This window comes from Panicum virgatum, chromosome 7K, assembly GCF_016808335.1.
Source record: "Panicum virgatum strain AP13 chromosome 7K, P.virgatum_v5, whole genome shotgun sequence".
NCBI lineage: Eukaryota > Viridiplantae > Streptophyta > Magnoliopsida > Poales > Poaceae > Panicum > Panicum virgatum.
This window is the reverse complement of record NC_053142.1, coordinates 3,434,617-3,451,174: the sequence shown is the minus strand read 5'-3', so window position 1 is coordinate 3,451,174 and position 16,558 is coordinate 3,434,617. Positions and strand designations below refer to the sequence as shown.

Here is a 16,558-nt window from a genome sequence, read left to right as displayed (position 1 = left end):
CATTTAAAAAATCATCTCTACAAATCTTGGCACGGTCCATGCGGAGACGCTCCAGATACGTTTTGCTGAAACGTATCTACACTCCACTAGGGATGAAATAAAGCGTAGCTATTCCAAAATTAAAGCGTATCCACATGGGTTTTTTCTAGTAATGATGGTGGCTCCAGCCGATACTAAACTGCTCCACCGACACCGCGCGCAACGGCTAAGTGGCCATTTAGCACCGGCTTAGCCACCAGCCGGTCCTAAATGGCCCCAAGGACATTTGGTATCGGCTGGTGGCTCCACCCAGTACTAGAAGTGAAGCTTTAGTACCGGCTGGTGTCTCCAGCCGGTACTAATTCGCTTCTATATATTCTGGTCCCTTCTTCCTCCCCGATCCTGAGCCAGCATTTGACCGAGAGCTCGGGTTCTTCTTCTCCTTGGCGACCTAGAGTGGAGGTGCTGCCCCATTTTCTCAAGTTTTGTGGAGATTTCACTCATCCAAGTGCGCTAAAAGTTTGCAACTTTTTTCTCTCTTGTTTGATGGTATTTATTATTTGTTTCATACTCTGTAGTTTGAGATATTTGTGATTTTTAGAAATATATAGAATGAGCACATTTCCTATGATTTATGGATGGATTTGAGATGTATAGAACCCATTACTTGAATTTGGAGAAGGTGTATTGGATAGTTTCAATGTGGATATTTTATAGAGATTTTTTTCAATTTTTTTCAAGTGCCATGGTTAATTAGTTTGGTATTTGTTATGCATTTAGTTGTATTATTTTAGCTCTCTAATTATGTATTTATTCGGGCTCCTATGGAAACCATCGAGAAGTTTAAAAAGTGTATGTTTCGGATCATGAATATGTCATTAATCTTGATCCTTTAGTGAAAACACTGCTATTCGAGGCTAGCATCGATATCCACGATGTGGTGCGGTATTTTCTCGATGGTGAAGGATGTCCATGTGTTTGGAAAGGGCCGTGGAAGCCAACAAGTTCCGAATGATGAAAACAGCCATGCCCCAATGTGGAAGAAGAAGTCCATACTATGGGAGCTCCCATATTGGGAAGTCCTGGAGGTCCGCAACGCAATCGATGTGATGCACTTGATGAAGAATCTTTGCGTGAACCTGCTAGGATTCCTCGGTACGTATGGGTAGTCAAAAGATACACTGGAAGCAAGACGTAATTTGAAAGAAACAAAACAATGAGAAGACCTACGTCCTGAGAAGAGAGAAAATGGACAGCACTACTTACGTCCTGCTAGCTACACTCTCAGCAAAGAGGAGAAGGAAAGCATGTTTGATTGCTTGAACAGTATGAAGGTACTGTCCGGTTACTCCTCGAATATGCAGGGAAGAATTAATATGAAAGAGAAAAAGTTCACAAACTTAAAATCCCATGATTGCCACGTTCTGATGACCCAATTGCTTTTAGTCACGCTGAGGGGTATTCTACCAAAAAATATAAGATTGGCAGTTGTGAAGCTATGTGTCTTTCTTAATGAAATTTCACAGAAGGCAATCGATCCAAATAAGCTCACAAGGCTACAGAATGATGTGGTCCAATGTCTTGTTAGTTTTGAGATGGTCTTTCCACCTTCGTTCTTTAATATTATGACCCATCTCCTGGTTCATATTGTGAAAGAGATAAACATTTTAGGCCCTGTATTCCTACACAATATGTTCCCTTTCAAGAGATACATGGCAGTCTTAAAGATGTACGTTCGGAACCGTTCTCGGCCAGAAGGATGTATCGCCAAGGGCTACGGAACAGAGGAGGTCATTGAGTTTTGTGTTGATTTCATTGACGAACTTAGTCTGATTAGGGTCCCCATGTCACGCTATGATGGGCGACTGAAAGAAAAGGGCACACTAGGTAAGAAATCTAATATGCACATCTCTGAAAGTGAAATCCGCAAAGCAAATTTCACCGTTCTACAGAATTCATCCCTCGTGGCCCCATATATGGATGAGCACATGAATATTGTCCGTCCTGAAAACATAGGGAAGTCTGAGGCCTGGATTATACGTCATCACATAAATAGCTTTGCGGTTTGGCTGAGAACGAAACTCATGGGTGACAGCACTATTGATGTACAACTGCAATGGCTTGCTAGGAGACCATCGGCCACAATCATCCAATACCAAGGGTATGAGATCAATGGATATATATTTTACAAAAGAGCCCAAGATGAAAAGAGCACGAACCAAAATAGTCGTGTACGTATTGATGCAATAGGCCATGATGGAAATAAGGGCAGCTACTTTGGTGTCATAGAGGAAATATGGGAGCTAGACTATGGGCCTTTGAAGATTCCTTTGTTTCGATGCCAATGGATGAATCGAGTTGGAGGCGGCATAACGACAGACCGATATGGGATGACATTAGTGGACTTCAAAAAAATTGGATATAAAGACGAACCATTCGTCATCGCCAAGGATGTGACGCAGGTGTTCTATGTGAAGGACAAGGCAAGCAAATCTAAGAAAAATCAAGGCAAGTCCGACGACGAGCCAAAACGCCACATAGTTCTTTCAAGAAAAAGAAAAATTATTGGAGTTGAAGACATTTCGGACAAGTTAGAAGACTTTGATCAGTTTGATGACCATCCTCCATTCTCGGTCGATGTTGACCCCAGCATCCTGTTATCCAAAGAGGACGCTCCTTCCTTGCGCCGTGATCATGATCAAGGGACATTCATAAAAAGAAAAGTTATCAACATTCCATTAAATAACGATGTGTAATTAATGTGTTGTACTTCAATTTTTATGTGACCATGTGATTGATGTAATATATTTGAAACTTATTTTGAACTCAATATGATGAGTCCAGAGCGTAAACCTACAATAATCGATTTGAATCTGTGATGTAAAGTATAAAACTATTAATTTTTAATAGTTACAATAGCATTTTTTCGCATTTGTTTGCATTTCTATAATACTTTAGACACTAAAACACATTTCACACACTAATTTAACAAATTTTGAACTCAATATGATAAATTTAGTGCTTAAATAGTAAGTTTATCTAATTTCTAGCTTGTTATTGAATTTATTGCACTTAAACATATTTAAACGAACTGAAATTTAAAATTTACTATCAATACTTTGAATTTAGTGCAAAGACTAATACTTTTTTTTTTGAGAATCAAGTGCAAGACTAGTACTTATTAAGATTTTGGAACGCTAATAAAACAAATTTTGGACTCAATATAATGAGTTAAGTACATAAATATTCAAATTAACGAAGTGATATAAACTAAAAAATATAATTTTGCATGGTCAAAACGCATATGTTTCTATTTTTAATTAATTTATTACACATAAACAGCAGCTAAAATAACTTGTAAAGAAAATATATGTGGCTCTTTAGTACCGGGCCATGTCAACGCCCGGTACTGAAGGGCCACAATGAAAATTTCCCGCCAGATGGGCTTCTTTAGTACCAGGCCTTCCCACTGCCCGGTACTAAATTGCCAGTTTAGTACCGGTCCGTGTTTGCGGCCGGTACTAAATTGCCCCGGTGCCAGTTTAGTACCGGGCATAGATACGGACCGGTACCAAACTGGCAATCCTATATATATACCAACACTTGGATTTCAATCTCCAGTTTGTCATTCTCGTCGCCGTCGTCCCGGCCCGCTGCGCCGCCGCTCCTCCGCGCCGTCAACGTCGCTCCGCCTCTGCGCTGCTCCTCCACGGTGCCGTGGGTCCGCCTCCGCGGAGGACGCCACTCCTCCCCTGTGTGGCGCGCATTCCTCCCTGCGCGCAGCTCCGACCCGCCGGCGCCGCCGCCCCCCGGCCTCGCGACGCCCGCACCCCAGAATTATTGAAGAATTTGTCGGAAAAAACTTATTTGAATTCATACTTGTAAATATTAATGTCTTTTATCCATGTATGTATGTAATTTCTAATATTTTGTAACGAACATGTCACCTTTTATGACATTTCGAGTGATTTTGGTGATCGTATGACAACACAATCAATGGTACTAATGGTTTTGTTAAGTGAACATTTCTAGATCCTAGTGATGAAGTAAAAATGCCATACAAAGCAAAACACGAAGAAAGAACTCAAAGAAACGCTGAATTGGATGAGTTCTACTGAAATCAGTAGCACCGGAAGAACCGATGCCCATAGCATCGGTGCATCCGATGGTTGTCGGAAGATCCGACGGCCCTGCTTTGGTACAAGGCTGAGCGCCTCTGGAGATCAAGTGAAGAAAGAAGTGAACCACCGGTTGAACCGACGGTGTCAAATAAAGCATCGGTGCAATCAACGTACTATGTTCTAGAGACGTTGTCAAGCGTGCAGCAGTCAAGCCTTCAGCACCGGAAGATCCGACGGCTACCGGAGTAATGCGTCGGTGCAATGACGTCAGCAAGGTGTAACGGCTATGTGAAGGACAAGTGTCACCGGAAGTTCTGACGCCCTAGCATCGGTTCATCCGATGGTCCCTGAAGTTGCTGCAGCGTGTCAGAGAGGCCAACAGTTACTTCAGAGCGCAGAGTGACCGGAAGAACCGATGCTCTATGCACCGGAAGTTCCGATGCCTACGCAGAAAACTGGCCAACGGCTAGTAACGGCTCTCTTGACATGGTGGCCTATATATGTATTCCCCTAGCCATTTGAAGCTTGCTGGAGTCCCAAGACATCTCATACACACCCAAGAACACCTCCAAGCCATACAAGAGCTCATTGATCATATCCGTGTTGACACAGAATTGCGCCAAACACACCTGAATGCGCTAGAACGCGCGACGATCATCAAAACGATCAACACAGCGAAAACCTGAAGGCTAGGGTTTGAGAGATAAAAGTAATGCGATTTTTGTATTGATTCGATTGGGAATAACCTCAATCAGCCTTAGCCTTTATATTTATAGGCCGGGGAAGACGTACCCCTTCACGAGTAGGATTACAGGAGGACTCTTTGCAAAAACCCTAATTCTACTCGGACTGTACAGACCAGACCGGTCGGCCCAACCGGTCAGACCGGTCGACCTCAGCAGGTGCCAAATTTGGTTGTCAACATATGCCCCCTGCTTTTTGGTGAGTTTCACAAGCCAAAAAGCAAGAACTATCTTGATGCACATGTTTTACACAGAGCATACAAGTCTAAAAATAAAACTAAGGGCGATATCCAATACCGGCCGTCTTCGTCTTCACGCACTTTGCCATATGCTAGTATAGAATTTCGTCAAGTATCTCCCATTGATAGCCCTGGGTAGACGTTCACCTTGCACCGTCTCCACCATATACGAATTTCCGGAGATAACTTTGATAATCTTGTATGGACCCTCCCAACTTGGCGACCATTTGCCAAACTTGTTGCTTTTCATCCCAAGAGGCAAAATTGTCTTCCAAACCAGATCCCCAACCTGAAAAGATTTAAGTTTTACCTTTTTGTTGTAAGCTCTGGCCACCCGAAGCTTGTCTTTCTCAATCTCCTTCAAAGCCTTCAAACGCTTGTCGGTCACCTCATCAATATTATCCATCATCAAATCGTGGTAATCAACAGCGGATAGATCATTTTGCTTTGCCAATATATATGCATCCAGATTTACCTCAACGGGTAAAATGGCCTCTTGACCATACACAAGCTCAAAAGGAGTAACCTTAGTAGCACCATGTCTAGATATACGATGAGCCCACAATGCTTCGGATAACACTTCATGCCACCTTTTAGGATTTTCTTCTATCTTCTTCTTGACAATTTTGATCAAAATCTTATTACTAGACTCTGCCCGCCCATTGGCCTGAGCATAGTATGGAGATGAATTGAGCAACTTAATCTTATGAGATTCGGCAAAGGCACGCACCTCTTTTGATATAAATGAAGAACCTTGATCTGTTGTCAAAGTTTGTGGAATGCCGAATCTATGAATAATATGCTGAGTAATAAACTCAATTACCTCCCTATGTGTCATATTCTTAAAAGGAACCGCTTCGGTCCACTTAGTAAAATAATCTGTAGCAACTAACACGAAGAGATGCCCCTTTGAAGAAAGAGGATTAATTTATCCAATAAAATCCAACCCCCAACCTCGGAACGGCCATGGTTTAATAATAGGATGCATCAACTCAGCTGACACCAATTGCAAATCACCAAATCGCTGACATTCTTCACACCCTTTAAACTATCTAAAACAATCGGATAGCATGGTGGGCCAATAGAAACTGGCTCTTCTGAGTAACCACTTCATCTTGGGAGCCGATTGATGAGTACCACAAATACCTTCATGAACCTCACCCATAGCAACCCGAGCCTGATCCGAGTCTAAAAATTTGAGAAGCAAATCTTCGGCAATTCTACGATAAAGCTCATCGTCAATTAAAACATACTTGAAAGCCAAACACCGAATATTTCTCTCTGCACCACGGCCAAGATCTTTCAAATATGACATAAGAGGGACCCTCCAATCCTGGGCTTCGGCCGAGATAACTAAATCATCTTTTTTGGCCGCACCAAAACCATCAACAGCATCACCGGTCAGACTGGTGTCTGGACCGGTCAGACCAGTCTAGGCGGTCAGACTGGTCTCTGGACCGGTCAGACCAGTCTAGGCGGTCAGACCGGTCTCGCTGACCGGTCGGACCGGTGCGTCCAGAACAAGAAACTCGGCTTTCGTTTGCATCGGCTTGCGAATGTTGAAATATTTTTTTGTAACATTATAGCCAGATGCTTGCTGAGCCAGAATATATGCCTTTCCATTCTCTTCCCTCGGTATATGTTTAATAATAAATTCATCGAAGGAGGAAATAATGTCGAGGCATTTATCAAGATATGCATTTAGAGAACCATTATAGCATTGGCATACCTTGGATACTTGTTGCACCACTAGAAGAGAATCTCCAAAGGCTTCAACATGTTTCACACCCATGAATTGCAAGAATTCCAAGACAAATAGAAGCGCTTCATACTCAACTTGGTTATTTGTGCATTCTTCTTCCAATCGGTTTGAAAACACAAAAACGGCACCATTCGGAGAAATAAGAACAGCACCAATCCCTTGACCATCATCACAAACCGATCCATCAAAGTACAACTTCCATGGTGTGCAAGTAATATAGCCGACTTCTAAATCATGCTTGTCATTAATCCGATGCTCAACAATAAAATCAGCTACAATTTGGCCTCTCATAGATTTTAAAGGTTCACAAGCCAAATCATATTCAACCAAAACATAAGCCCACTTGCCGATTCTACCACTCAAAATCGGTTTTTGTAACATATGTTTGATCACATCAGTTTGACACACTACTATGCAAGTACTAGATAGTAGATAATACCTTAATTTGGTACAAGCATAATAAAGAGACAAACACAACTTCTCAATAATTGTATACCTCGTCTCCGCATCAATAAGTCATCGGCTTAGATATGTAATGATATACTCCTTCCCTTCGGTTTCTTGAGTCAAAACAGCCCCAATAACCTTGTCTTCCGCAGCCACATAAAGTCTAAAAGGTACTCCTCTCCTAGGTGCTTTGAGTACGGGTGGCGAAGATAAATAAATCTTGATATTCTTAAACGCTTCTTGCTGTTTTGCCCCCCAAGTAAATTCAGTTTCATCTTTTAACCGAAGAATAGGAGTAAAAGCATCAATCTTCTCGGACAAGTTAGATATAAACCTTCTCAAGAAATTTACCTTGCCCAAGAACTTCTGTAAATCCTTCTTGTATGTAGGGGCTTCAACCTTCCTCATGGCTTCAATTCTTTTAGGATCAACCTCTATTCCCTTCTCATGAATAATGAAGCCAAGAAACTTTCCAGCCGATACACCAAAAGCACATTTGAGTGGATTCATTTTCAAACCATACCGGCGCATCCTCTCAAGAGCAAGTCTCAAATTGGCTAAATGATGATCCAAACCGGCCGATTTAATGATAATATCATCAATGTACACCTCCAAAATGACACCAAGCAAATCATGGAAGATTAAATTCATAGCTCTTTGATAAGTAGCACCCGCATTTTTCAAACCAAAAGTCATAACAACCCACTCAAACAACCCGACAAATCCTAGACATCTAAAGGCCGTTTTAGATATATCTTCTTCGGCCATAAATATTTGATTGTAACCGGCATTACCATCAAGAAAACTAATGACACGATGTCCGAAAGCCTCATTGATCAACATATCAGCCATAGGCATAGGATATTCATCCTTGGGAGTAGCTTTATTAAGATCTCTAAAATCAATGCACACTCTAATTTTCCCTGAATCCTTTTTCTCGACGGGCACAATATTAGAGATCCAATCAGCATAACGACAAGACCGAATAAATCCAGCATCAAGTAAACGATTAATTTCAGTTTTTACTCGGTCATAAATAATAGGATTGAAACGCCTAACCGGTTGTTTATAAGGTCTAAAACCGGCTTTAATCGGTAAACGATGCTCAACAAGATCACGACTTAAACCGGGCATTTCACGATACTCACAAGCAAAGAAATCAATGTATTCCTTCAATAAATTAACCAAATCGGCTTTATATTCAGCCGATAAATTTTTGTTTACAAAGGTCGGCCTAGGAATAGTTCCATCACCAATGTCTACCTTTTCTAAAGGATCGGCCGATGTAAACCCTTGACCCAGCTTGTCTAGATCACCAGAATCTTCAATGGATTCACACATATCGTTCATACGCGCCTGATATTGATCTAGCCTCTGCTGCAGCCACTCTACGTTAGACCGGTCTAACCGGTCGGGGTATCCGGTCTGACCGGTCGGCCCTGGGCGCCGAACGGGATAGGACCGGTCTGATCGGTCGGCACGGGTGGTCTGACCGGTCTCTTCTAGAGCCTCTGTTGTACTCATCTGATTTACATTAAATGATTCAGCCAATTATTCATCGGCTTTAGTACAGCAGAAACAAAACCATCCTTAGTGCAACTGATCAAATCATAATCGGACAGATCCACGCCCGATAAACACTTGACATTATCGTGCGCACTAATAAAATCCGAATCGGCCAAAGCAACAAACGATGAAGTGTCCCCATGGACAATCTCGACCTCATCGCCGATCCACTGAACAAGAAACTGATGCAAGGTAGAAGGAACACACTGATTTGCATGAATCCAATCCCTCCCAAGAATCAAATTGTAGTTACCTTGCACCTCCGAGACGAAGAAAGCCGTAGCAACCGTCTTGCTTACAATGGTGAGCTCCATGGAAGCAACTCCCTTGGCGCTAAGGGGCTCACTCCCTCCAACACCACTGACCGTCATGTTTGTCTTGATCAAGTCCTCGTCTTGGCCACCGAGCTTCTTGTACAGCGAGTAGGGCATAAGATTTACAATAGCCCCACCATCCACTAGTATGCGAGTCACTGGCTTCCCGTTGATGCGTCCCCTCATGTAAAGAGCCTTGAGGTGGTTGTCCTTCTCGCTTGGCTTCTGGAACACAGCTTCACGGGGCCCAAACTGAAGATGAGCCAAATCTTCCTCCGGGACCACGAAGTAATCTGAAGATAAGTGCACCACATTGATCTCAAAGTTGGTATGCTCCGGAGATGATTCATAATCTACCAATTCCTCATCTTCTGAGGTTGGAGGAACTGCTGGGGCTTCATCTACAGAAGAAACCGAAACGGGCGGTGCCGATTCGGCTGCCGGTTCTGCAGTAAGCTCAACCGGTCTGACCGGTTGGTCAGAGCAGTCTGACCGGTCTATCTGACTGGTCTGACCGGTCGGCTGCAGCGGTCCGACCGGTCTGGCTGGCTGATCAGCTGTCTTGACCTTCCAAACCTTGCTCTGAGGGAACATGGGCCTGTATCTGTTGAAGTTCTCATCCCTCATCTTCTCTTTCTCCTGCTCCTTCTTTTCCTTGTTACGAAGGCGCTGCAACTTCCTCTTCTGTGTATGAGTTAAACCCGAAGGGCACCACCTAGGCTGATGGTACATATCTTCTGCACTCTTGCTGCCACCGGCCTCATGATCATTGTCCATGACCGGCTTTTGTGAAGGAACCTCAACCGATTTCTCTATGTCTATCGGCTTTTTGCCCGTATCCTTTATGGGCACCTTGATTTCACCGATTTGAACAACATCGGTTTTAAGCTTCTCTGCATCAGCAATAGGCTTCTGCTCCTCTTTCTTTTCCTTGACGTGATACTCGAATCTTGGAGCAGGAACCTGGCCCGGCCTCTGGTGAGACCGGTCTGACCGGTCAGAGGTGACCGGTCTGACCGGTGCAGCATGCTGCACTGGACCAGATTGGCGTGGTCCCAATCGGTCACGCACAGACACCCTGGAGCTTTCCCCTTGATAATGTGGAGGATAAGGCATCGGAAAACACCGCATCCATATCCCTTCATGCTCCCATGCCGGATTTGTTGCACTTGACGCCGGTGGCACCCATGGCATGGTAGTACACATCTGGGGAGGATACAATGTGACAACATCACCCCTGCGCTTGCTGGATTCCCTCCTTGGGGACACTGGACGGTCTTGACGCGGTGGTGATCGTGGTCTCTTTTTTAGTGGCTGATTGTTTCGAACAGCCTTTGTGTACTTGTTCAACAACTGGTTGAAGGTGGGCTTCTGATTAGCAGTTTGTCCCTGCACTTCACCTCGTTGATCTTCCATGTACCCACTTCTGAACGCTTTGGCTTGAAAGTCCGGGGACGGTCACCAGAGCGGTCTGACCGGCAGGAGAGACCGGTCGGACCGGTCTGACCGGTCGTGCCTGATCAGCAGACCGATTTTCTGGTGGAGAGCTTCCTTACCCCCCGAGTCTGGGATTTCTGACAATGATCTTCAGAGTATCCTTTCCATCATCAGTCTTCTCTTTGATAACTTCCCGAGCAAGCATCCCCTTAGCTCCTTCGGCTTGTTTCGACCGAATGAGCACCTTTGGATTGTTCAATTCCAGTGTATGAACAGGATAAGGAGCCTTGTCAATTTGCATCTCAGAAAGTACCGATCGTTCTTCATTAATGGCCGATTGTACCTGTCGACGAAAAACATTACAATCATTAGTAGCATGAGATGTAGAGTTATGCCACTTACAATATGCATGTCTTTTAAGTTCGTCGGGAGATGGAATAGCATGTGACAATCGGATGTTACCATTCTTAAGCAATTCATCAAAAATTCGATCACATTTAGAAACATCAAAAGTAAATTTCAGCTCCTCTTGTCGATTCTTTTGAATCGGCTTGAGAGACGAAACTGAACCGGGTTTGGCCTTTGATGGCCAAACAAACTCAGCAGCATATACTTCCTTGCTATCATCGTCAGAACTATCCGAATCATGATCAAGAATATGTGTGTTGGACCGATGAGGCTTGAAAGTATCTTTGGCATTTTTAAGTTTAAACTCTAAACCCATGACTTTGACTTGCAAGAAATTCACAGTATGATATTCAAAGCCCTCGAGTTTCTCTTTCAAATAAGAAGGTAAACCATTAAATGCCAAATCCGCCAAATCTTTTTCAGAAATCGTCAAACTAAAACACCGATTTTTAATTTCTTTAAATCTTTTGAAATAATCTGAAGAAGATTCATCACGTCCTTGCTTCATCGATGTTAAGTCCAACAATTTTGCTTCGGTTTCCCCACTAAAGAAGTGATCATGAAACTTATGTTCCAACTGAGCCGAATTGCGAATAGAATTAGGAGCAAGCAAAGAAAACCAAGAGAAAGCCGTTCCAGTCAAAGATAAAGAAAATAAACGCACGTGCAAAGCATCATTGAAACCGGCCTCTCCTAATTGCAAGACATATTGACTAACATGTTCCCAAGTTGTACGTGAATCATCACCATTAAATTTAGTAAACTCAGGAATACGCCAACCAGTAGGAAAAGGAGTAAAATCAAACTCAGCGGGATAAGGTTTTTGATATAAACGTGTAGTACCCATATCCACCCCAAGCTTACTTTTAATCGCATTTGCCAGCTCTGCTTTGAACTTAAGGAGATCGGCTTGATAGTGCTGGCTGGTATAAAACTCAGAAAAACGATGTGCATTAGAATTTCCATGCGCCATCGTCTGTGAAGAAGTCGGGATCGGTCCTTGATTAGGTCCAGATCCTCGTGACCCTCCCGCTACAGTAGTAGTGCGAGGTAGTGTATACAGTGACAATTCATTAGTTCGGCTAGGGGCAACCGAACCTGGAATTGTCTCGAGAGGCGTCGGCGACGGTACCGAGTAACCGGTCTGACCGTTTTGATAACCGGTCTGACCGGTCTATGGGACCGGTTCGGCTGGTGCTGTGTGCACGGCTGACAGTGGCGGGGTTTGCCCTGGGAATGAGTTCGGCAGCATACCATAAAGTGGTTCAGGTGTGAACTCAGGGGTAGCCGAACTCGGATCTGATGAGTTAGGATCTGACATGGGTTGTTTACCTTTAAGAGCATCAACATCACTACTCAATTTAATCAAAATATCACCCGCAGCAGCTTGTGCAGCAACAATCTTTTGATCAATTAAGGATGACATTCTATCAAACATATCAGAGGGAGAGAGGCTTACATTGGGGATCTCTTCAACCTTATCTTTGTTAAGCTTGAGAGACGGCAGCACGAACTCCTCCACCATCTTGACGAGGCCACCACGATCCTTCTTGAAGCCCTTCAAGAATTGTGCCTTGACATGCTCCTCCACAAGAAGGTAGGCCTTGCGCTCCTCTTCGGTAAGCTCCTCTATTGTAGCCGTGATGATGTTTTCCTTGTCGATCTCTGAAGAGCCCATCTTCTTCAAGGAGTAGATTAGATCGGTTTTAAAAAACTAGATTAATCTGTCCCCAGCGGAGTCGCCAAAAAAGTGTGTTGACACAGAATTGCGCCAAACACACCTGAATGCGCTAGAACGCGCGACGATCGTCAAAACGATCAACACAACGAAAACCCTGGGCGGACCGGTCTAACCGGTTTCGCCGACCGGTCTGACCGGTTCAGGCAGGGAACCCGCGAAGACCTAAAACAGCGAGCTCGGGAGGGACCCCGTCGGAGCTCATGATCGTAGGGTTGCTCTGAGGTCGGCAAGCCACTCAGAACGTCTTCAAACACTGTCAAGATGAAGGAAGAAAGCAATCTAGGATTGGAAAAAGGCTAGGGTTTGAGAGATAAAAGTAATGCGATTTTTGTATTGATTCGATTGGGAATAACCTCAATCAGCCTTAGCCTTTATATTTATAGGCCGGGGAAGACATACCCCTTCACGAGTAGGATTACATGAGGACTCTTTACAAAAACCTTAATTCTACTCTGACTGTACAGACCAGACCAATCTGACCGATCGGCCCAACCGGTCAGACCGGTCGACCTCAGCAGGTGCCAAATTTAGCTGTCAACAATCCTTAGGTTTTAGCACTAGCTTTGTAAAGTATGAGTGCTAGATTAGCTCTTGAGTGAGTGAACAAGCAACATAGAGATCCTTGTGTCTGGTTCTAGAGTGAACCACACTTGTATTACGGTGCGCCGGCCCCTTGGAGCAATTTGTGGCTCGCCGGCAAGCCAACGACCCTCCGGCTTGGTGTGGAGTGGCGTCGATGATATTGTGCGGGGGACAGAGACCCCTCCTTCGTGGGCAATCTCCCTTAGTGAAGATCGAGATCAAGGTGACTGTGATTGTATTCACAGAAGAGACTTGATTGCCGGGAAGCGAAACTCTTAGTGAGTGCTTCCACAACGTGGACGTAGGGGCTCCTTTGTGGCAAACCGAACCACGGGATAAATCCTCGTGTCGAGAGTTCGCTTCCTCTCATCCCTCCCTTTAAGCTTCCGCATTTCATATTGCAACTTGTATGCCTTTACTTTCTTAGTGTAGTATCTTACTAGGATTGGCTATAGGGTGCAAAACTCTTTTGGGATGAGGGTGTCACAATAAGGTGAACCATAGTTGCACATCTAAGATAGCTTGTTTTAGTTTAAGTTTTGTGCAAACTAGTTGGAGCCATAGGTTAAGGTTTTAATTGTGCCTAATTCACTCCCTCCCCCTCTTAGGCTAGAGCACCCGATCACTTTCACATTTCTTTTATCCATGTATGTATATAATTTCTTTTATTTGCTTTGCCCCATATACAAATACGAATTCTAGATATGAGTACGAGTACGAATACACAAACTGCTGCAAGTACGACTACTAATACTAATTAATTGAAATTGAAAGGAAAAGAGAACAAATATAAAGGAACAAAAAGAAAAAAAAACTTCTTTTAGTACCGGTTGTTACTGCTCGGCCTAGCTGCTGGCATGGCCAGCAGTTTAGTACCGGGCGGTCCGACCGGTACTAAGTGCACGCGCACTTAGTACCGAAGGAGCGGTACCGGGCGGAAAACCGGTACTAACCGGGGGTTCCCGCCCGGTACGTATGTGCATTTTTCTAGCAGTGTTTAGTCCAGCTCCGAGCTGGACAACCAAGAAAACATTGTCACGGATTGATTCAAATGTCAGTAACTCTTACCCTCTGGCTGGTGGTGATGAAAATTAACGAAATGCTTTCAAGATGAATGGCATTGAAAAAATGGTTAAAACACTAGCTTTTTGTAATATTGCTGGTTTGGTGTCCTCGATTCTTTAGTTTGGTTTTTAACAAGCATGTCAGTGCTGTAAGTCATGAACGAGGGCTCGAACATTGATAGATTTAGAATAGCTTTGTGGAATCGACGCATATTATTCATGAGTAGGACCGGATAAAAAGCTCATGGCTTGTTAGCTCGCTCCACTCACAGCTGTCTCAGGTTCGACTTTGCTCAGCTTGCTGTAAATTCTGAACGAATTGAGCATATTTTTTCTCGTAGTTCACTACTACATAATGACCTATTCCCAATGCCTCATCACCGCCGGTTCGAGTCCAATAGGCAGTGATTGTATATCACAGCAGTTCCATCCGGCGGTAATAGTAGGTATCACTACCGGGTCATATGACGAACTAGCAATAATAGGTTCAACAGTTATTACGAACCGGTAGTGATGTCAATACATATCATCTTTTTTTTCCTTCATTTGTCTCTTATCCTTCTTGCTCTCATTTCTGTCCTTATCTCTTTTTCTACAGCCAATCTCATCCCTGCTGCCCCAGTCCCTTCCTTCTTCCCCCTCCCTTCCCATCATCCCCTGCTGGACCCTCCCCTCCTTTCTTTTGCCGCTGCATATCCCCTCCCATCTTCCCCCACCGTATGTCCCCTCCCCACCCTTATTCTCTGTTCTGTAGTGCCTTTCCTGCAGCTCCTCCCACCTCCCCCCCTCCATCACCCCCCCCACCTGCCGCCACCTCCGCCACTCTCCCTCCCTTTCTTTGCAACGTGGGGCTAGCGGCGCGTCTAGCCGCAGTGGCCTCGTGGAGGGCGGGAGCAGCGCTAGATGCCCAGGAAGTCGGCTCGCGCTGCCACGCCGACGTGCAGGCAGACAGCACAGGGTAGGCGCGGTTGCAGCGGCCGTCGGGCTGTGCAGGGGTGCGGGCAGCCAGCACGGTCACGGTGGCAGGCAGGACCAGCGGCGAACGTGCAGGATTTTTCTTTCCTTTTGTTTTTTAATCGATTGTACCACCAGTTGTGCACCTGATTGCGATGGGCTACCTTATCACCATCAACTCTAATTCAACAGGTGGTCAAACCGGCAGTGATGCCAATTTTGATGAGCAGGCGGTGATAGGATCTGCTAGAGTAGTGGTTATAACGAGCTAGCTCCAGGTGCTCGCGAACAGCTAAGCAGGACAGCAGCCCAATATAGCTAAGCCCAGTTTTCAACTACCCAACAAGTCCAATACTATCCCCAACCTTAGGCGCGTTCTGCGATTCCGCCGCTGCCACAATTGTCCCTAGTAGTGGAAGGCAGAGGCGAGGAGCTGACTCGGCAGTGAGAAGATCTGATGAGTGATGAGGCCCTGGCCCTGATGGCTCATGGGCAGAGGCGAGGAGCTCACTCGGAGGTGAGGAGATCCGAGACCCTGGTGGCACATGAACATGAGTTGCTTCGGTGATGGCAGACAAAAGCAAGGAGGCAAGGAGCCGCCATGGTGTCGGCACGCAAAGGTATAAGACGATGAGCGGACAAGGCCATGGAGGGGAGCTTCTCACTTTTACGCGGCTGACCATCGCGGTAAGCAATAAGCATGACGTGCACCTGAGCACCATTGACATCATCCTCATTCCTCCGATTTCCTCTCTCCATGTGGGCATGTAGCCACAGTCAAGGTTTTTTTTGTTGTTGCAACTTGTGAGGTTTGGACGTTGCGGTCAGTGATTTCTAGTGTTGCAGAATATGTGTTTGAATGTTACAGTAACAAGAGTTTCTGTTGGGAGTTATCTTTTCCTCGATGTTGCAACGGTTGTTCTCGAATATCCGACAGTTGATCTGCGATCTTGTAATAATTTTGGTGATGCTGTAGTGGATCATTGTTAGGATTAGCTTTATTTTCATCAGTGTTGTGGTACATTTATTCGGAAGTTTCAACTAGTGATATTCAATGTTGCAGGGAACAGATAAGTTGTCATAGTGGAAATTTTAACTAGATTGTTGCATGAAATATTTACCCATGTTGCAGCGGGGCTTTTCCATATGTTCGAAACTCGCACCAGATGACCAGAGCATTTATTTCTTGTATGTTACATGC

The 16,558-nt window shown here is 44.6% G+C and overlaps 1 protein-coding gene across 1 annotated transcript in view; it reads right to left on the bottom strand.

The window, feature by feature from the left end:
* LOC120643116 (loricrin-like) overlaps positions 1-16,116 on the bottom strand; it is a 53,112-nt gene extending 36,996 nt beyond the window's left edge. Inside the window, exon 1 of the mRNA XM_039919641.1 lies at positions 16,038-16,116. Within this exon, the coding sequence (XP_039775575.1) occupies positions 16,038-16,116 (79 nt within the window). The remainder of the gene's footprint in view (positions 1-16,037) is intronic.
* Positions 16,117-16,558: the final 442 nt, after the last annotated feature.